This window comes from Rhea pennata, chromosome 9, assembly GCF_028389875.1.
Source record: "Rhea pennata isolate bPtePen1 chromosome 9, bPtePen1.pri, whole genome shotgun sequence".
Taxonomy (NCBI): Eukaryota; Metazoa; Chordata; class Aves; order Rheiformes; family Rheidae; genus Rhea; species Rhea pennata.
Genome location: NC_084671.1, coordinates 27,459,943 through 27,481,651, shown reverse-complemented (window position 1 = coordinate 27,481,651; position 21,709 = coordinate 27,459,943). Strand labels below are relative to the sequence as shown.

Below are 21,709 nucleotides of genomic sequence, written 5' to 3'. Positions count from 1 at the left end.
AACAAATGAGGCAGAATATTTGCTCCCAGGTCTAGCTATTGAGCTCTTGTAAGCTAAAGCAAAGATCACAGCTCAAGGTCGCGCGCTGTTGCTCAGCGATGTTTACCAAAGCAGCAATAAAAGCAGGCAAACTCATCCATCCTGCTGAGCTCTCCCTCTCGCCACCCCGCGCCACGTAAGCGGTGCGCGAGCCTGCGTTTTACACGGGACACAACGTGCAAATTCCCCCTCCTTTTATTACAAGGCACCTTTCCGTACGAGCAAGCTGCAAAGCCCGCCCGGCCCGGCCGGCTTGGCCTTGCTTCCCAGCCCATTCGGAGCTTCTCATTAGAGGCCACCATCCAATTAATGCCAGACGACGGTCTGCTTTCAGCGCTCGCCCGCCCATCAGTGGCCATCGTTGGCTTCGCTGCCTTGCCAAGCTCCGCAGCAGGAGTCCTGTTCATCCAGCGCGTGCCTCTCGCGGCCCCGCCAGCGCTCACCACCCGGGTTCACCCAACCCACGTTCTCCCATTCGCGACGCATGTCGGAAAGTCAGCGCTCTCTAGCTCTTTCCACGGACCGTTCCCCATGGTATTCTGAGTTGCAAATGGAGCTTTGAACTTCAGGTTTGGATTCAAGACATGCCGGCAGACGCTGCAATGCTTTGGGCGCCCAATGCATGGGGCTCCTGGCGCCGGGGCTCCTGGCAGAGGAGCACCTCAGGTAGCAACCACCACAGTTTGCTGCTACAAGAGCTGCAGTTAAAACAGGACGGAGCCCGCAGGAGGCTCTCACCCACAACAGATGGGACGGGTCTGCCAAACACCTCCAGGTGTGAACTTAGGGAGCAGAGGAGGAACGTGATTGTTTAAAGGGAAATGGAAGACGACGAAAGTCTGCAAATCTCCAGGCTTGCTCTGCTTTGAACGAACTGCCTGTAGCAACAACACAGATGAACAGAGCAAGTCAAGACCCAGCAGTTGCAAAAGATACCAGTGGAGCAGGAACCTGCCTGGACCTTCTGGAGATGTTCTAGCACCTATGGGAGCACCATCAGAACAGCTCAACATGCTCTTGCCTGAATGGCCGTGCATCAGTGCTCCCGGCTCAGGGCAGCCAAGCAGCACGGGAAGGGACAGAAAGCAGAGATGCTCCCTCGGGGCCAAGCGCAGGAGAGGAAGCGAGTACACTTGATCCCCACAGCGCTGGGTCAGGCAGGCACTGGCGCTCTGAGCCCGCGACGGAGCTGTAAACCCAGCCACGCAGCTGGCTCTCCAACATACCTCCCCGTGCCTGTCCCCGAGATCCCGACAGACCTTGCTCCATGTGAAACCGCGACATTTCCCGCACGGGGGGGCGTGCACAGGAAGAGCAGAGCTCAGCCGTCGCACAACCGTGGAAGGAAGTGCCTGCGCCGCCGGCTCTCTGCCGAGGAACGACCCTTCCTGCCATGCAGAGCCAGCCAGCAGAAGACATTACTGCAAGCGGCCAAGGAGACAACTCCGAAATCTGCCTGCCACTAATCCATTATATTAAAAAGAAAAGCACGAAAGCAAAGAAAAGAAAATAGAGAGAGACAGGTCACCAGCAGCGAGTGGGCACGAAGGGGCCACACCAGCACCCCGAGCTAGGATCAAACTCTCCCCATGCAGCAGATAACCTAGAGCAACCTGCAGCAAGCACCCTACCCCAGCCCGTACTCGCGACTGGCTGGTGGGTGGGAGAGCCAGGACCGCACGAAGCCTAGACACCCCTCCTGGGGATCCGTCCTGCGCGACTCGCCGCGGCCAAACCGCTGCGTTTCCCGTAGGAACGTTCCCCCGCCTCTTGGAAACGCCAATTTGAAAGCACCCGTTCCCTGCGCGTCAGCCGGGCTCCCGAGAGCCTGGGAGCAGCACATCTCTCCGAACACCACCGAGCGCGAAGCTCCCGCGAGAAGGGGAGACGACGTCTTATCGGTAAATGAAAAGGAAAAACAAGAAAACACCGAGTAAAGCTGGGGGTCTTCACTGACTCAAATGCAAGCAGAAAGCCACGCACACCTTAGCGGGACTGCGTCGGACGGAGACGCCGCCGAGGCCGAGTCACAACACTGCGAACCCCCGCCGGCACCCCCGGCTCCAGACAGCCCTTATCCCAATCCTTTAAAGCAGCACAAAAAGCAGTGCCACATGCAACGCTTGCGGACCCGAGCTGGCATCAGACGAAAAACGGTGAAAAGAAAAAGCAACGCCCGCTGCCTGAGCGGCGAGCTCGGCTAACTGCCGGGCAACCCAGCAGCGCCAGACCCAAGAGTTTCCAAAAGATAAATGTCTGTTTAGTTAAAACAGAAGTCAGTCTTGGTGCAGGAATGGAGAAAGTATGCATTTTATGCTAATTACGCACATATACACATTTATTTATATGTGTTCACATACGTGTACGTTTATTTAATTGTGTGCCCACGGGCAAAGTTCTTTCATCATTCAGGTTTGCCTGAATTTCAGCCTGACTGCTCAGAAAGCCGCAAAACCGACAAAACCCCGTTAGAGCTGGGTCCCAATGACTGCACGGGAGGTCACGCCAAGAGTCCAAAATACACCTTGAAACGCTTCCTATCTGCCCAGTGAAACGGTGCGACTAAGGCTCCGTCCCCGAGCTCCGATTTTTCAGGAACGCATGGCAAGCGCTGAGACCTAGTACTGATCACCAAATATGTGGACTAATTCTATGCCTTTTTTAATAAAAGGCTCAGCATTTTTAAATATTTTCCAAAAGAGCAAATAAACACACTTGTAAAAGACCATTGCCATGATCCATCAGTAATTTTCTGCAAAGACACAGACTCTTAATGCTCCACTCGAATATGAAGAAAAGCTTCTTTACTGCGAGGGTGACAGAGCACGGGCACAGGTTGCCCAGAGAGGTTGTGGAGTCTCCTTCTCTGGAGATACTCAAGAATTGCCTGGATGCAATCATGTGCAATGCGCTCTAGGTGACCCTGCTTGAGCAGAAGGGTTGGACTAGATGATCTCCAGAGGTCCCGTCCAACCTCTACCATTCTGTGACTATCCCGTGCCAGGTGGGCAGGCTGAGGGTATCATGAGACGCAAAGGCCAGACACAACCCACGGCATGCTCGAGACCTGTGCCTCTCCCGGCAGTTTCCAGAGCGGGCTGGGAAAGGCTTTGTGCTGCCAAGTCGGGCAATGTAAGCGCCATGCCTGTCTTCGGAGGGCTTTCAACAATATCCAACCACATTTATACCCCATCACCTGTGTATAGTCTACCCGGCCCAGATCTTTCAAAACACTTGTAAAACACTATTTTTCAAGGCCCTCCAACATACCTGGACAGGATTTAGTGCCCAATGCATATCCATGATACTGTTTTATTTATTTTATTTATTTATTTTTAACTATGCTACATAGTTTTGGTGACCATATGGAAGCCGCTTTCTTTAGAAAACCTGGCCAAGCCAGCTGAGCCCTAATGAGGACTCTGGCTCGCACGCTTTCTCATTTGGTACAACGCCCTTCAGGCCTCAGGGGTGAACCCTGCACGCTGAAAGAGTCTACCAAGATAACACACGTAACTAAATAAAATATATTAGATTTTTCTCCGAGGCATTTATCTGCCTCTTTATTTCCACTGATTTAACGGAGCCATCCATCTCTCAAACCAACCACTGGCCCACCTGAGTATCACCCCTGCTGTTGTATCCATCTCTACCCAACCTGCTATCTATCAATCTGTAATGCCTACCTATTAAGCTCGCACCCGCCTTTCCAACTGATCTGCTTCCCCCTGTCTGCTCCTGTCTTTGTCTATCACTTTCTCTGTCAGGGGAATGTGAGTCAGGTTATTTTATGCTTCCATTCCTCAAAGGCTCGTATTATATAAAAAAGATGTTTTAAGTGCCTCAGGGTGTTTTGTTCCTCATTACTTCATAAAAGTGACATTAATAGCCAGGAAGAGCACTGCTGAGTGCAATTATGGATGATGTTCCAGGTATGAAAGCTGTTTTGAGCCTGCTAATGTCTCGTAATTACAAGCCTTTTGGTACAGAAAGAGAGCAAACGCACGAGCGGGAGGATGGAGAACAGTGACTTGGCTGAACAGTTTACCTGCAAGGCGAAACACAAGGGGAGGAGCGCCTTCAGGGACTTGCCTGGATGGAGGAAAGCTCCATCTTCTCCAGACACCAGGGCCGCTTCACTGAAGAAACGAGTTTGAAGGAACACAGTCCTGTGTGCCGCCTCGGAAGCACCCTCCCCACCGTACAGCTCGAGACGGCAGAGACCAGCAGCGCCCAAGAGCTCAGGCAACGGAGCACGCAGGTACACGCCTGCAACACGGGCATACGTCCTGCCTGGACAACCCAGCGAGGGGCACACGCTCAGCCTGACCTATCCCAAAAGGACCACCAAGACACTGCACAGCCTCAAAGGGAGCAAGGCCAGAGGCGAGCTGCCTCCTCGTAGCCACGGGAAGGCCTGACCTGGGGTGAAAGCACTGTCACGACCCAAGGAGCAGTCAGCACTACGTCTGGCCTTTGCAATGCATGGGTTGAAGCACGCTGGCCAAGAGCTTCCAAACAGGTTTTGGTGCCTCCAGCTTTAAGTCAGGCCATGTCGAAAGGCTACATTTCCTTATGGCTTGGAAACAACAAAGCAATGTTTCAGCAACAGGGGATACCTCCTAGCTGAACCTGGACTGATTGACTTCTCTCTCTCGCTCTCAGGAAGCAATCACCTTCCATGCTTCTGCTCGAAAGATCTACACAACATCAAAAATAAAACAAAATCAAACAAAAATCTAACTGCATTCGGTCTCTGAAGAAATCTCTCTCTTATCTGGAGCGTCAGAATAGCCCCACAAAGCACCAAAGATGTTCTCTGTGTCTACAGGCAACACTACGCAAGGATACCGCCTCCTCAAGTGAAGGACTTTCGGGAAGCAGGCCAGCACCCGCTACTCCTTTCATGTAGGTGCCAGGACAACCAAGCGGTGCTGCTTCCATTTAAGATGTGCCTTAGGAAAAAGCCTTCCTCAGCGTTTCTTCCTCTCGTGCTGCTGGGCTGCAATCAGACAGCTGGGGAGGTGGGCAGCTGTCAGGGAGCAGCTACTCTTCATCCTTTTTTCCTTTTTGATCTCAGTCATTGATTCTTCAAAGGTTCCTTGCAAGGCAAGGGAAAAATAGAAGGGACAACCTCCCCCTCTCTCCTCTCTCCTGCCCCCCTTAAGACTCTTTATCTCTCTGCTACTGTGCTGAAACTTGTTAAACTACATCCCTTGAAGGGCATAGGCATCCCAAACGACCTGAGAAGCAAACAAGGAAACAGCACCATCTTTGCTCTTTTTTCCCCCAGAATAAGTTGTTCTATGCGATTTGCTCCTGTTAGAGGTATTGCTCTCCTGAACAGTAACAAATTAAGGATTTTCTAGGGTTGAGGACTTCTGGGACAGCGTTTACACCGTTATCCCATAAGGAGGGCTGCTTGGGTCTGTATCATCTTTTGCAGGCGGACGTCTCCTGCGCCGGCTGCCAGCTTGCGGGAATCCCTATCTTTGCCGAGGCGTAGGAGGCCACCAGCATCACCGCCTTGCTTTGAAAAAGCAGCGTGAATCAACATTTCACGAAAAGCAAACCCGCAAGGTCTTACAAACGTGAAGGCAGGCGGCAGTTTTGCGGCCACCACTTACCCCTGAAGGTGGGTTCGCAGTCCAGCCCAGCTCAGCTGTCGCCGTCCGGGTATCCATCAAGGTTTCTGAGGACACACGAGAGAATAACAACAAGTGAGTTACTTCAGAAGGTTTCCACGACGTTCCAAGCACGCGAGCGGGGCTGCGCCACGGTTCGCCCCGCGTTCACTGCTCCGAGAAACGTCCCGGTGCTTTCAGGGAGCGCGCGTTCGGCCTTCCGAGGCGTACGGAAACGACGCCGACGGCCCCCCGAAGCAGGGAACGAGCTAAAGCCAGATTCACTCCAGAATAAACGACTCCCCGCAAACGTAGCGAGGTGGGAACTTAACCTGTGCTGCCACCTCCACGTATTTTCGAATCTCCCAAGATAAAAATAGCGTTATCAATTAAAAAATTTTTAAAAAGAAAGAAAAAAAAAGAAGAAGAAAAATGCACACGTGTTACGTGCCCGTATGAAAGCGCCTATTAAAATCCATGTTGCAATTTGCCATTGATTCCCGGGAAGCAGGAGGAGCCTGAGAGAAACTTCTCCCGGGCAGGCGGGCAGAGCCCCGGCGGGACCAGCCCGGCTCGCCAGCGAGCACCCGCTCCGCTCGGCGCCGCCGCACGTCCCGCTTCACGCGCTGGCGCCGGCCCGCTGTGCTGAGCTGCCGTTGCACGCGGTTCTTGTCGGACAAAGCAGCTGCAAAGACGCGAATAAAAATACGCTCGCCGGAGCGCTGCTCCTCTGCTGGGGGCCGCTTTCCCGGCGGATTTGATGGGAAACGTTAAAAAACTGCAATACGGCTGACGTCGCCCTAATTTTTTTTATTGTTATTTGTTTATTTTTAAGGGTAACAAGAAGAGTAGCGAGAACGACAGAGAGAAGCAGATGGGAAAAAACCAGCGAGGTTTCGTTTTCTGCTTGCGGCAGGCGGACTCCGGCGGCCGACCGCCGCGTCTCGCCCAGGCGCAGGTGAGGAAGGGGCCGGCTGCGGGCGCCGGAGCCCCCTCGGCCCAGCCAGGGGCCGGCCACGAGCCAGGGAAGCCAGGGGAAGGTGCCACGAGGAGGGTCGCGGGCAGCGCAGGAAGGGCAGGCCTTTTTTGGGGGAAAAAAAAAAAAAGCAGCGAGGAGCTACGGCGGCGTCGCCACTGCTGCGCATTCACCCAGCAGTAAACATACAGCAAACAAAAAGTTCTAGCAAAACGATCCATAACCCAGCAAAACGTGTTTTGTTTTTTAAATCAATTAAATCCTCCTTTTCAGCTCAAATCCCTCTTGAGCTAACCCAAATCCCGTGACCCGCGAGGCGCGGACACCACAAATGACGTGGAAGGCACGAGCCTCCAGCCAGCCCTCTGCATCGCAGCACTCCCACGCGCTCCAGCCTTGATTTCACTTCCCTTGCTGGGACTTGTATCCATGTTTCCTGCTTCGGTAACCAAAATCTTCCATCAGTGCCTCCAAGCTGCCACGGCCAGCTCTCCGGATCTAACGGCGGGGCCGTCACCACACCTTTCCAGCCATGGGTTTTGCAAAGGAGCCCCTCTGGAGACACCTACCACTCAGCTGCAAACTCCCGGCGCTCAGCGGCAGCGATTCCCCCAAGCCACAGACCTCGACAGCTCTCCAGAGAGCTCCATTTCGTGCCTCCCCAAGCTCTCCCGACAGCACTGCCTAGGCACGAGCCCAGGTTTTAAGGAAATCTGGCCTTCTGCTCCAGGAAGGAAGCTTTCACCGGTCAAATGGCCCATAACTGCTGCTTCTGACCTTCTGGACCCCGCGTCACGCTGTGACCCCCCCAAGAGAAGACCTCTCAGGGATGTTTACAGCCAAGCAGCTTGAGGATAAGGCTTACAAAGCGCCTTCCGTTAAAAGGGGGCTGATCTGCAGGCGCTGCTGTCTCTCGCCCCACGTCAGCGTGGACGGAGGATGCTGGATTCAGCCGTCGGCACTCACGCCCGGAGCTCGGGCTCCAGGCAAGGTAGCCGGGAGCAGGAATCTGCTGTATGAACCCAGGTACCAAACAAACACACACAACCAAAGCCCTCCTCGAGGCTGCGGATGCTACAACCCACTCCGGGGCCAGCCCGGGCGCACGGCGGCTCTCGGCGGGGTGGGGGACGAGCCGATCTCCCAGCTCGGCCGGCAGCAAGCAATCAATCAGCCGGCAGCGGGGCCGAGCAGCTCCCCCAAAACCCCGTTAAAACCACCGAAGTCACTCGGATCCCACGCAGCAGCTCTTTAATAACTCCCGGAGCAAGTGGGAGCCATCCACCTCCCCCTTCCCCTCTCCGAGGGCGATTAGCTGCCCGCCTTCTCCAGCCTCCGCAAGAGCGGCGCCGGGCGCTCATGCCCGCTCCGTGGAGGGCGAGGGTCAGCCCGGCGGGAGCTGCTCACGCCGCCTCTCGGTTCCCGTCCCGATGGATTAATGGAGCGGAGAGCAGGCTCCGCAGAGAGGCCGTCCAGCCCGCGCTCTTGCAAAGAGCTCGCGCTGCAAGAGCTGCCTCCGCGCAGCGCTTGCCCGCGAGAAAGCTCTCGCCTGCCTCGTCCCGCTGGATCGCGCGAAGCTGCCGCGCTCCTTTTTCACCCTATCAACCCAGAATAGGGCAAAAATCAAGGCCAAAAGAAAACGATGCAATCAACTGGCAGAAAATAAGCCAAGAAAATCAAATCAGCTGTCTGACTCCATGCACAACCAGTCAGTGCCGACAAGGCTTTTCCTCTTGTTTAGTTTTTCCGGGGATCTTGACCAGTTTCCAGCGGGCCGGGTGAGCTGTGCTCCATCTTGGCTGCCAACTCTCTCCTCCCCACCGGGAAGCCATCTGTGTAGCTTAAACACTCCTCTCCTTTGCGCCTAGAGCCCAGCCAGGGAGCCCCCCACCGGGACAGGGGGCCGAGCCGGCTCCCATCCAGACTGGCACGTTCGTCCTGCTCTCAGGCTGCAGCACGTGCAGAAGGTCCAGGGGAACGTTGAGTCATCTCGTGAACCCTTGCCCAAACCACAGGCTGCCAGGCAAGCCTCGGTCTCTTGGGTTGGTCTTCTGGCTCTTCTGCGTTAACGAAATAGCAGTCAAAGTTACTGTGGGCCAGGCGAGACAAACCTTTGCAGGCCACGAGTCAGCCCCAAGGGAGATGTCTTGGACAGGTGGCGTGAAAACCTCCCTGGAAATGTTCATCCTTGTCCAGATGGGTCGACCAGAGACGGACCAGAATTACCCGAGGCCAAATAGCTGCTAGGTGGCTGGAGCCGAGCGTGACAAATCCCGTGCTCTGCTCTGCCGGCGGCTGAACTCTGATGGCTCAGAGAAAGCCAGGAAACGGAAGGAGAATTGGAGACACGTCAAGCCCAGTCAGAAGAAGCCCCGCAGCAGGGTACCTACCGATCGCACCGCTGATACAGTACCCAGGTGAAGGCCAAGGCCCCTCTCGGTGCCTCACCAGAGGCAGCAGTAGGACCCCAAGCCCGCAAGCACTGCTCCCTGCCCCACGGCAAGTTCCTCCCATCCGTAACGTTTGTGCACAAGTCACAACGTGCCCTCAGGCTACGGGAGTGCAGAGGAACCATCTCCCCAAGCCTCAGAGCTCCTTCCTCCTTGTTGTCCAGCACTGAACATCAAAGAGCAACAGGCCTGGGGAAAGGAGTCCCAACGGGCCAGGCACCGCTCGCCCGCCCGCCCAAGACTGTCCTTGCACATTGTGCACATGGACGCAGCAGGCTGGATTTCAGTGTGCCATTAGCAACTGACTAGCGGCGTGTTGTAGTGATTAATAAGGCAGTTATTGTGCAGACAATAACACGCTACAGAAGTAACATTTATGCCGCTGTCAGGAGCGGAGGCGATTGGCGAGGCATGGAGGGATATACCGCTGCAAGGCTGAGCTACTGGACATACTGCCTCCCAGTGCCCCCTACATCTAACACAGCATTATAAGCGATGTCATTGAAATTCATGTCCAGTTTCCTGTGGCGGCTCTCAATCAACAGCACAACCCCTACGGCAAGGTTCAGCCCTTAAATGATACCGCTGCACTTCTGCGGTAGTCAAGACATTTCCTTCCGTCAGCGTTTTGTATAATGTTATTTTCCAGTGCAGGTAAGATGTGTCTCATGGTGAGTATGACACACCCTGAGCTGCTAGTCTCCACACCTTTACTGGCATGCTATTTAATCTCAATCATAAATTTACCTAGAGAGGTTTTATCAGGCACAAATGTTCTCTAGAGGCTTTATCTGTGTGCCTGGCTCCTTTCCCTCTTCATCTGGTGCTCGTGCCTCCAAACCGCCAGCGGATCTGTTCAGTGAGCCATCTGGAAGGCAAGCTTGCTTCCACAAGCTTGGGCAGACACACCACCCACCCCTTTGCTAGGCTCTGCCTTTCCTGGGTAGACTTCTTCGCGCCCCGAGGACCTCACCCCGCAGGAGCCTAGCGATGCTGCAGATTACTGAGGTCCGCATCTGGACGTGCTGCCTTCCATCTGCCACAGGACTTGCAAGCTGAAGCAGGACAGCAAGGAAAGACCCTGCCGAGAGCTCGTCTCTCCAGCACTGAGCTGGCCGCTTCAGGGAACTTCTACGGGTTAGAGACGAGCAGTTTTCAAGAAAATGAGGTATGTCCTGGTGCCACAGAGGCTGTAGGCGAGAGATACCCCTACAGCGCTGGGGCAAGCAGGAGGAGGACAAGGAACAGCGAGGAGAGCTACCCAAAATCCTTCACCACGTCTCAAGGAAAGCTTGGCTTCGAATACAGCTCCAAGACCGATGGCCCTGTCTTAACCATAGAAATTAAACTGCTGTACTCTGCTTCACAATATCGAGCTATTTCTACAACTCGAAAAAGTGCTCCTCAAGCAATTCCTTCCGCGTCAAAACGTGCTGCGTGCTGGCTGCAGGCATGGTGGATGCTCACCAGAAGCGCTGAGGGCTTGCTCATCCAAATACTCTGCCCCTAAAGATAGCACAAGACATTCACTCAGGAGCAGACAAGTCCACTGTTAGAGACTTGAGCTTCCACTGAAAGCAGCTGACCACGTTGCAATGGCTGAAGCCCTCCTTAGAGAGAAGATGAGCGTTGTTACGGAGAGCTAAGCTCTGTTAGAGTGAAGAATCTTCAGCTGTATACAGTAGATTTTCTTTAATGGACACATTACTTTAAACTAAGCCTTCACCATCTGTTCCACTCCCTAATTATCAATACAAAAACAAACGTCTACTCACAATTACACTAGTAACAAGTAAAGATGCCAGCAATTAGAATGCACGAACATACTCTTTGTGGAGCAGAACATCCATCTGCGATGTTATTCTCACGTTCCAGACACAAACCAGGCGGGGAGGATTTGCTGCTCTTGACAGCAGCGAGTTGTCTTCCCGGGCTTGCATGGGCTCCCCACACCTTCTTTTGCAAAAGCCAAAGATGCAAGATGCAAGCAAGGCCAGACTCAGAGGTAATGTCCACGCTGGGATAAGCTACATCTCCGCGGAACGAACAGTAAGCTCGCATAACTCAAACAACGGGGTGAAAAAGAATCTCAGAGCAGAAATAGCGAGTAACCAGAGGCTGAACAGAGCAGTGCAAGATAAAATGCAGAGTAAGGCAGAAGTCTTCATTTTATATCATCTGATGCCATCTTGTTGACTGCTCTTCCCAATAGGGTATAAGATTCTTCCAGGAAAACCTTTCCGAACCGCTGCGAAGTGAAGCTAAGCTCATTTCTTAGAACAGCAGAACAAGGTCTAACACACACAGATTCACGGCCGGCCTGGAAGGAGTGGAGTTCCAGTATGGGCAGAGAGAAAGAGAACGTATTTGAAGCCTGGCAAGTGCCAAGGAGGCAAACATAACCTAATCTTGCTTCGACATTATAATGCGGAAGGCAAGAGATGTAACAACAAATTTTCTGCTCAGGGAGGCTGTGAAAAAACTTCTATTACTGCTGCATTTTTCCAATAGATGGCTTAGAGACAAAGTCCCTCTCCCAAAGCAAACCAAGCAGCAGTTCTCATTCCTACAAGGAAATAACAACAGCAACTAGCCTCGGCACTAGAAAGCAAATGCTTGGGCATATGCAAAAAGACACAGGCATGCCTAAGATGACCAAGAGGGAAAAAATAGAAATTCAGCAAAATAAGGAGACAGAAGCACTGATAACAACAGATGGGTAGAGGGAGATTCAGAAAGCGTGCCAGCAACTGGAAATAAGCCCCCAAGATGCGTGGGGAGCCGAGAGGTCTACGTGGGTAGCTGAACCCTTGGAGGGAGAAGTGAGAAAGGAAGGTAGCCATCACCCGGGGGACACAACGCATGTGGCCGTGCTGGGGAGAAGGGGCTCCTGATCCCCGGCCCCTCCAAGTATCTATCGGATTTGAGCAGGCGTCGAAGCGGCCGACGCACATTCAAGCCCACGGCACATCCCCTGAGCAGCCCCGGCCCCGCAGCATGACCTTCTAAAGGAAGACAGCAGCAAGACCTTTTTTACATAAGCAAGCACCACATTTTCCCCTGTATTTCATGCTCAGAAATGGCTAAACTTTTATTTTCCCATCTCCCTTTCTCTCCTAAGAGTTTCAGCAAAATGAGCCCCAGGCAGATGCACAGCTTGGGAAACTTCAGTTCTACTTTGGTTACATTATAAGGAAAAGGGAACAATACAAAACTGAAGCCAAGAGGCTTTATTATTTAGCACCAGTCTTTGTAGCATCAACCGAAATCACGCCCCAGCTCTGCCTTCCAGCGGCTGTCGTGACCGCAAGAGGTTCGCTCGAGATTACACCACGGCTTTCACCACTAGTATCTATACGCTCACTACTGGTATCCTCTGAAGTGCGAGGGTCTAGACGCGGAGCCTCTTCACGCAAGAGGGAAAAGCTCCAGAGGTGCCGGTGAAACAGCTGATGAATCCAATTCTCGCAACCCCCCGCACACAAAAAGTTCAAGCACGTATCAGCAGGTTGGGCTGCTTTCGGCGACCATCACAGCGTGCTTCCGAGCGCAGTGCTCCAGGGATGCAGAGCCTGCGCTGCAGCCCGCTTCTGCCTACACAAGCTTTTGATATATCCTGGGCTTCGGACTAATTTGGAACAAGAAAAGCAGGAATAAAGCATATGTGCAATTCTACCACGGGGACAGCGACAGCCAGCTATTCAGTGCACATCTGACCCAAAAAAAAAAAAAAAAAAAAAAAGTCCTTTATTCAGGAGAACTCTCCGTCTGCTTTTCATTTCTAATTGGAAGGGAGGGCAGGCTCGTCGGGGCGCCGCGGCTCCCTCCAAACTGCGCATTCTGAACACTGCGACATCTCTCAAAGCTCTCCCACGACTGCCAGACGTTTTAATTACGGTGCTGGGGAGGCGGGCAGGCTAAGGACGGGATCACCCTTCCCCGTTTGATAAGCACCGCTCTTCTTAATAGTTTCCTAAGAGCACCAGCTTCCAAAAGAGCTGCTTACAGTATCTATACACTTTCAATCAAAAATATTACAGCAACAACTAATTATGTCCCATCATTCCCATAGCTCTCTGCCTTTAACGGCGCATTTTGCTGCTACAGAATTACAGGGAAACTGCTTGGGAAGTGCATAACGAGCTATCCTCATCAATCTCCCGTGGATTCATTACGAAGGATTATCCACAGAATAACAAACCAACGTAGGAGGACACGTTAAACGGCAAAACGATCGCACGCGACCCCTCTTCTGCCTGGCGTTGGAACGCAAACGCCAACGCTTCGGGGGGCTTTAGGACGCCTCTTCCACGGGGGCGGACGCATCCGCTGGATGAGGATGGCTTGGCTGGGACGACGTCGTGCCCGGCCACCGGTTTGCGTAAGCAAAAATTTGCTTGTCGGAACAGAAAAAAAAATTTATATATATATAATATGTATATAAAAATACATATATATGTATAGTCGGAGGCGCTCCGACCATGAGGAGCCAACGCTGGCCGCCTCGGGGCGTGCTTGCGCGGGATCCGCTGCTCGGAAAAGAAGAAAAAAAAAGAAAAAAACACTCCACCAAGTCCCACGCCTGACACAGACTTTAAAAACAGGAAACAGGGGAAGCAAAGCTGCCCGCTTTGGCCATTGTGCACAAGCCGCGTTCGCCAAGGCTGAAGGACTTCCCGGCGGCCCCGGGAGGGGCTGCGCACAGCCGGGTATTTTTAACAGGCAGCAAAAAGCTCCGTCTGCTGCGCACGCCGGCCGGCGTTGCGACGTTTCCAGCACTCATTTTGCCAAGTGCAATGTTTTTTCCCCCCCTCTTCACGGAAAACGCATCTTCTCAACGTTTTTTAAACTGGGGAGCGGGACCAGGTTCCCGCGGGAGAGGAGCGAGGCGAAGGGGACGCCGGGGCAGGGGGCCGGGCGCGCGGCTCTGCCCCGTTCGCGCGCTCCCCGGCGGGCTTTGACCCGCCGCGAGCCTGCGGCGTTGGGCTAGCTCAGCCGCAGCAACCCAACCCGCTTATCACGGTCCTACTGAGACGAGATACAGCGGATCAAAGGGACAACCTGCCTGCAAATAAATTATGGGGGGGGGGGGGGGAAGGAACGGGAAAGAGAAGGAGAGAGAGAAAAAGCCAGAGAACTGCAGGGGGAGAGATAAGAGGGAGGGAAGGAAACCGATAGAAAATTGCAAAAAGATGATGCATCACGAGGAAAAGAGACTGAGGACCAAATCAGCCAGAAAGATAAGACAGAGAAGATAGTGCTTTCAATACCTAATTTTCCAAATTATAAAGCTGTTTTAAAAAATTTGGGAACAAGTTTTCATCCGAGCTCCAACGAGACATACGACGCAGCGAACAATCTCGGGACCGCGTGCTCCAAGAAACACCTTATTCTCAAACGAGAAGAGCTCCTCCGCTGCCCAGCTGACGTGCCCGGTATCGCGCTGCTGTAACTGCACACAGGCCAGACACGCCAAGCAGACACGCACCCCAGAGCAGACCATCGTCCGCACGGTGCGACCGCCGGGCGGTGACTGCAGCTCAGCACGGCGCGACGACTCCGCTAACCCAGCGCGGGAGCGATCCTGGGGTCTGCAGAGACAAGCCTATCTCGCAGCAGAACATTTTCTCGAACAATGTCACTACGCATTAAAATCCTCATCTTTGCTTTCTCAAGCCTGGGTTGCCAACAGACGTCACTTAACTCCACAGTCTGCCCCCAAAAATCACCATATGTCAAGCTTGGCAGCTCCTCGTTTCATCCTCCAGAAGGCTTTGAACAGGAACTCAGCCACCCAGAGATGGGCATGAGCCTTCCAGTAAACTTTAAACACCGAAAGAAGCGAAATTGTTTAGAGGAAGTAGTACCCCCCCAATTTGAGCTCCATCTAAATGGTGTGAGAAGACCTGGCTTTCACCTAAGATTTTCTCACGTGTACACTGGGGAAGAGAAAACATTTGTAGGAGCCAGCTGGACAGACAGCTTCACGGAAGAAGAGGGGATATGGGCATGTCCCATATGAATGTCTCGCACCAGTCAGCGGCACTTGATGACTACCATTTCCAGCGTTCAGCACAGCTTTGGGGCACGTGGGCCCCATCCAAGCAGGGATCTCTACACCAGCGGTTAGGAGAGTGCTCAAGCTTGAGTTTACAGCCAGATCTCTTCACTACTGCACTGTCTCCAGCGAGAACGCACTCCAAAGTGGGTACGGCTGAAGGTCAGGAGCCGAAGGACGCGCAGCCCCTTGCCACGCAGTCCAGGTGGCTTTGGTACAGGCTGGGTTCAGCAGCTTCATCCCACACCGCTAGATTTCCTGCGCAGAGACCGACTGGCCTGGATAAGCATCTCAACGGCTAAGTGAGCAATGGGGAGCCAGGAGCCCAACTCACCGCACATCCAAGTCGGACCGCAACACCTTAAGGGAGGCAAGGACAAACCAGACGTTTGAGAGAGCTTGCTCTAACTCCCATGAAATGCCTTCACTGTTTGCTCTGTCAAAAGCCCTTGCTGGCCTCTCAGTAGGAAGAGATCAAACTGTTGCTTTTCTCTGATATCAGACGACAAACTATCAACAAGCTGCTGCAGCCTGATTAACAGCAGTGGTAGTTACAGGCCAACCAGGATCATTATCAGGAACGCACCATTCAGAAAATGTAGCCTTTAACTTCTCAATCTTCACCTTGGTCAGGGCTGATCGAATGGTTCCAAAAACCTTGGACATGAATCACAGAGGCTTGATCTCAAACTCAACAGCTTTGTATTTTTAGCTACCCAAAAGCTACGCACCAGCTTCAGATGCACATGACATGCTTCAACCGATCTGTATGGAAGCAAGTAAGTTAACTCAAGAACTCGGCTCTTGGGGAGATGGGGACTCTTTTTGCCCATGTTGTGCTGGTCCTTTAAGGCCACGGTCAGATCCTGGCCTGGCCTGTTACCTGGTAGGCCCTGACCTGAAATATGATGACACTGGGTATCCCAAGTGACAGAAAGTGAGGGATAGCAGGTCAAAGCACACTGAGAAAGGGAGATGATGTCTAAAACAGCTTCTTCAACCCCAGCAGCAGCAGAGAAATACGACTTTGCCTTTAGACAAATCAGTGACACACCATGCCTCCCAGTGAGCATCCCTGGTTGGTCTCCTCTTCTTCAAAAAGGGGGAGGAAGGTGTGGCAGAAATAGTCATCACTGAAAGAAAGCAACGTAGGGCATCAGAAAGTGAGGACCTCCAGGAGAAAACAAGCAAGAACAAAGTTTGAAATTTCAAAGACAAGGGCTGTCAAAGGCTAACAAGTTCAGTGGAACTGAGCTCTTAATCATCTTAGATTTCTTGGGAAATGATAGCCTATAAATATAGAGTTAGTTAGTAAATTGAGAAGACAGAGCAGCCATAAACATCAATAGCATCCTCGATCACACTTGTTAGGATAAATTAAAAGGACGGGCAGTCTTCATGCCTCAGTGCACAGGACATTCACCCGGGGGATTACAGAGAGATTTCCCTGGAAGCAGGCTCAGCTAGGGAACCTGTTCATATACGTGTTTATATGTATTATGGCTGCGTCACGCTTGGCTACGAAGATGACCTTACTGGCCACTAGCAGAGATGCAGTGCTGCAATAGGTGCAATAAATTTTGCTGAACAAACATCCCAGAGCTGTCCTCCCTTTTCCTGCGGCTCACTTTCCAGTGGATTTATTTTCCCTCATTCCAGCACAGCACCGCCTATGAGGAAAACTCTAAAAATCAAAACATTTATCCTGCATTTCCCTACAAGCAGTTATTTCTTTAGAGAATCAAGATGACTCACTGTCTTGGGCTGCATTCTCCAGAAAAGCTTCAAGCTTGCTACAAAATCATGCATCTTACACAGCCCTAAATCTAAAATGCCAGCCGTGCTGTCAAAGAGCCCTTACTACAAGGGATGCACCTGGGATAGTCCAGCTCCTATTTACTAGATCTTATTTTAAAATGTCAAAGGGATTCTGCATGAGCTATGAACATGACAGACTGCTCGAAAGGCAAACAAGCACAGTTTATTGACTCTGGGGTTAAAAACTGAATTCTTTTCACTCATACACACCTCTTCCTGAACCAACGATGCAATGAAGTCCTTGGCTTTTTCCCCAGACATCAAAATCTTGGGAAAAGCCATCCGACACTGTCACCAGAGCACCCTCCTCCACCGCTCCCCCCTGCTATCGTGGTGCCCTCAGGTTTCCACACCTCTCCCTTGCTTGGCCCCGGCTGAGACGCTCAGCGCAATCGCCTGAGCCTTGCAACCTTGGACCTCTCAAACGAAGTCAAGAGCAGTACACAGAGACCAGCCCACCCCTTCAACCCAAAGACCTAGCACACCTAGCTAGTTCACCTAGCACAACAGCTCATTAGAGAAAACCTCCCTCAACAAACGAAACAACAGCCTTGGCATCTCCTGGCACCGCCACATGATGCTCATACCTGCTTTCCCAGGAGCACCCACGGGAATATTTTTCCTGTCACAAAAAATTCTCTGCCAGAGGTACACGAGGACTTCACCTCACTAAGTAAACCTCTTCCAACATCCATGCCATTAGTTCATATTCGTATTGCCACCTCATTACGGAGCCCATCAGCCACGTCATGTGGCCCCACCATCTGACCAAGCACTCGCAGCTCTCCAGCGCTGCCCTTTCACTCAACATACACTTTCTCCCCTGGCTCTTGCCACCCATCTGCAGAAATACATCTCTGAGACCAGATCGCATTCTTAGAGGCATTTTAGGGTGCGTGGCACTGACTTGTGCACGTGTGATGCTACACAAGGAAAGCTTCAACACAGAGGAAGGGCTCCTGCCTGCGGTTCTGGGTGCTGCTGGGTCTGACCTGCCCGAGCCGTCACAGCAGAGCTCGCTCTGGCTCCCAGGAAAGGGATTTAGCATTTTCCCTGTTCCAAACTGAGCCACTTCCTTGCGGAAGGTTTCCTTGAAGGACCTTGACTGCTGTCCAGGGTGGCTCTGCCTTGATGAGCTTCAGCCACTGGAGCATCTATTCTAGACAGACATCACAGCAGGGAAACAACCAGGTCCTTGTCCACCATCCCCTCAAAGGACAAGAACAGGCTGGAAAACAACACGGGATAATCCCAGGGGCTCCTTCTGCTGCTCCCTCAACCCTTCCCCAATGCCTCCACTTCCCTGAGTCCTACCTGGCATGTCCTGTAAAGGAGAGGCACCGCAAACGGGTTCCTCCCACAACCATAAAAGAACAGAAGCTTGAAAATACCAAGTCTTGTACCAGGCACAGCCCATTCGTGACATTCCCTACAGTCCCAGCGCAGAGGGCCCCCACATTAGCTTAGGTCTCCTATTTTTTCCCCCCTATCCAAAATTAAAGGGGCGCAGCACCCACCCCAGGGCTGCCCTCCCCATCTTGTCTCCGCATGGCATCGACACTGCTGCCAGCTTGGTTCTGTATTTTTTAAGGCAGCCTCCAAAAAGTACCTGACATACTAAAGCCTTCAGAAAAACCAGCCAATTATTTTCATGTGTAAATGAAGCACTGAACAAGGAGGGAAAAAAACAAAAGCTAAAACCAAAAAAACCCCCCACCGGTCTGGGACCGTGTCCTGACAATACTCTGTTCCTGCATATTCAGTCTTGGGAGAGCCAAAGGGGAATCCAGGAAAATAAGAGCGGAAACAGGCGGCGACGCGCTGGTTGCAGCGGGAGGAGATGAGCTCAGCACCCGCTGCCGGAGCACGGGAACCGCCGGGGAAAAGCGGGGGGGAGGGGGGCGGTGGGAACATCTGAGCTGCAACGAAAGCAAACCGTAAGAGCGCGGCACCGGCGGCGAGCTTCCCCCGCCGCCCGGCCCCGGCGGCAGCTCCGAGCGAGCAAGGAGAAATAAATTTGGGCCAGCGGTGCCCGCCGGGGAGCTCCTCCGGGACGCGCCGGGCGTTTGCACCCTGGCCAGGCAGCTCTTTATTCATTTATTTATTTCTCTTTAAACGAAGCAGCAGCCGAGGCCAGAGGAGGAAACGCCTTCCCGGAGCGCCAAACCCGGCGGCTCCCCGAGTTCGTCGCAACGGCTTGCGAAACCAAAGCGGGACCGAAGGCAGCTTCCCGCTCCCTGCTGCGCCGGCGAAGCTGCTCAGGTGGTGCCGGGCAAGGGGCAACGCGCGGCACGGCCCGAGCCTCGCCGGCGCAGCAGCAAACCAGCGCGGCAGGCCGGCGCCGCCCGGGTCCAGCGCTCAGCTCTGATTCCATCTCCGCGCCGAGTTAAAATCAGCTTGAGATTGAAAGAGGGATGCAAGGAGGGAAGGGGGGGAAAACACCACCCAACACGGTATTTGATTCAAAACCTTGTCCTTAGCTCCCTCAAGGAGCTGGGAGCGAGCAGAGCCACCCGCAGGGCCGGCGCACCCGGGGTGCTGCGTGGCCCCGCTCCGGTAGAGCCCTGCACGGGTCGCGGCGGCCCCAGTCATCGAGGATGCCCCCATCTCCCCCTTTTTAAGATGTGCTCGTACGAGCCGATGCCTACGGGCTGTAACTACTCCACATCCCTTCCCCAAAGTTTCACCACCGATGCAAGCAGCCTTAAAGATGTATTTATATGACAGCTGCTCGACTGAGTAAATAACAAAACGGGTTTGCCAAGATTTCTGCACGCCCGTTTATGCAATATACTGTGTCAACTCTGCAGGGCCAAGGAAGGTGCATGACAGCGTCTCCTGAGCGCGCCTATGCGCCTAGGAGAGCCTCCCCGCGACGCTGGAGCGGCCCCAGCCCTGCGAGGGAGCCCACTTCAATTCCACGCCGAGGTTCCCAGCACAGACGTTCGCGTTACCGCCCCATCCTGCCCCCGGTTTTGCTCCGGGCGGGCGCTCGGCACGCCGGCCAGCGCCTTTCGCCGAGTCCCGGCTCGCTGATCCCCCTCCAGCTTTCTTCCTAAAGAGACAAAGCAACAAGATGAGCCCAGCGACCAGCCCCTCGGGCCCCCGCGTCTCGGCCGTGTATCGCCAGGGGCGAAACCCGCCGACCGGCGCGACGCTAGCCCCTCTTCAAAGCGGCGTCGGCCAACGATGAACTTCCCTGCAAGCTCATCTCCGTGCCACGTCTTCTCCTGATGGCACTGACCCATCCTCCCTGATGGCTGTTTCTTTACTGGAATAAATCACTCAGAGCGCGCACGGCGCTCCGGGTCTCGCTACTGTTCGTCGTCGTCTGCACAATGGAGCTGTCACATCCCTGCAAATGCTGTCACCTGGCAACACCGGAGAGACCGGGGAACGACGGAGAGCAGGTAGGTAGGGGGAAAAGCGACGGCAGCTCCCCGCGGGATCCGCAGAGGGCACGGTAGCTCACAGCCCCTCTCTCCGGGCAACGCTCGGACCGTGGGGTAACGCGTTCAGCCCTCCGCACCCATCAGTACCTCAAAGGTCCGGTCAGGAGCTCACAGGAGAACAAAGCAGGCATCAGGAACCCGCCTGGAGACACGGGCAAGCTGGCAGAAGGACGGGACCATTGCACACAAGCGCCCAAAAGACAAAAACACCGAGCAAGCAGCACTCGGCACAACGGCGGGGAGCAGCAGCGCGGGAAGAGGAGCGGCCAAGCCCCCGCCAAAAACGCCACGGCATGGAAGACGCACCTCGACAGCAAAGTCAGCCCTCTCTCAACGAGATCTCTCGCCACGAGGACTCCCCCTCCAAGAGGGGTGGCTGAAACCCTTGCTTCTCCCCGTATCTGAGGCAGACCGCACGGAAGCGCCCACGAGACGAAAGGAGGACCAGCTGCGTGGGGGCACAAGCGGAGCAAGGTGGGTTACCAAACCCTTTCCAGCTCTGGGTCCTACCACACTGGATTCAACCCTTCATTACAGAAATGCGTTTTAAAATCCATTAGGTTACTCCAGACTAATCTGAAACAGAATACCGCGATTATGCTTCAGGCAGTAAATTAAAAGCTCGGTGCCCAAACGCGGTGGCAGCTGTGCCAGGGATAACGATGCCTCCGCGTTGCTTGCCCGGCCAATCGCTATCAAAAGCCATACGCTTAAAAGCGAGATGGGGAACAATTCAACTCACTGCTAATCTTGGAGCGTCCGCATCAAAAGCAAGTCTGTTACTCTTACGGTGCATAAAGCGCAAGTATCATCGCCTTCCAGATGGCCGGCGGGCGCGCGAGGGGACGGGGGTGACCGGCACGAAACTCTGTGCAATCTAGCGGACAAGACGCGAGTTGATCACCACGCCGTAACAAGGTCCAGGCCGGAAGCGCCCCACGGGTTCCTGCTCCGAGAAGGAACCTCAAGGACCCTCGAGTCCAAATGTCACCAGTCCTTCCCACTCTCACAGGTGACCCAGACTGGAGAAGGCAGCTGAGCAAAGCTGAGCGTACAAACCCATCCACCAAACCAAGCCTGCCATGAGAAGGACCCACGCTCACACCCGGGGGCTAAGGCTGACCATCACAGTCACCAAGCCACAGGTAAAACAGGAGGATTCGAGACCCCACAAGGCTTCTCCTGCACACACCTGAGTGCACCTGGCACGCAAGCAAATGCAGAAAGAAGAAACAGGATAAGCTAACTACAGATGAAAGTCTGCTCTCACTGACAGTGAAGGGAGTTTTCCG

General features: G+C 53.6%; 1 protein-coding gene across 3 annotated transcripts in view; it reads right to left on the bottom strand.

Moving 5' to 3' along the window:
• The window catches only part of EPHB1 (EPH receptor B1), a 79,881-nt gene that overhangs the window by 47,071 nt on the left and 11,101 nt on the right, over positions 1-21,709 (bottom strand). For all 3 annotated transcript variants that reach the window (XM_062582787.1, XM_062582786.1, XM_062582788.1), the window contains exon 2: positions 5,667-5,731. In XM_062582787.1, the coding sequence (XP_062438771.1) occupies positions 5,667-5,731 (65 nt within the window). The remainder of the gene's footprint in view (positions 1-5,666; positions 5,732-21,709) is intronic.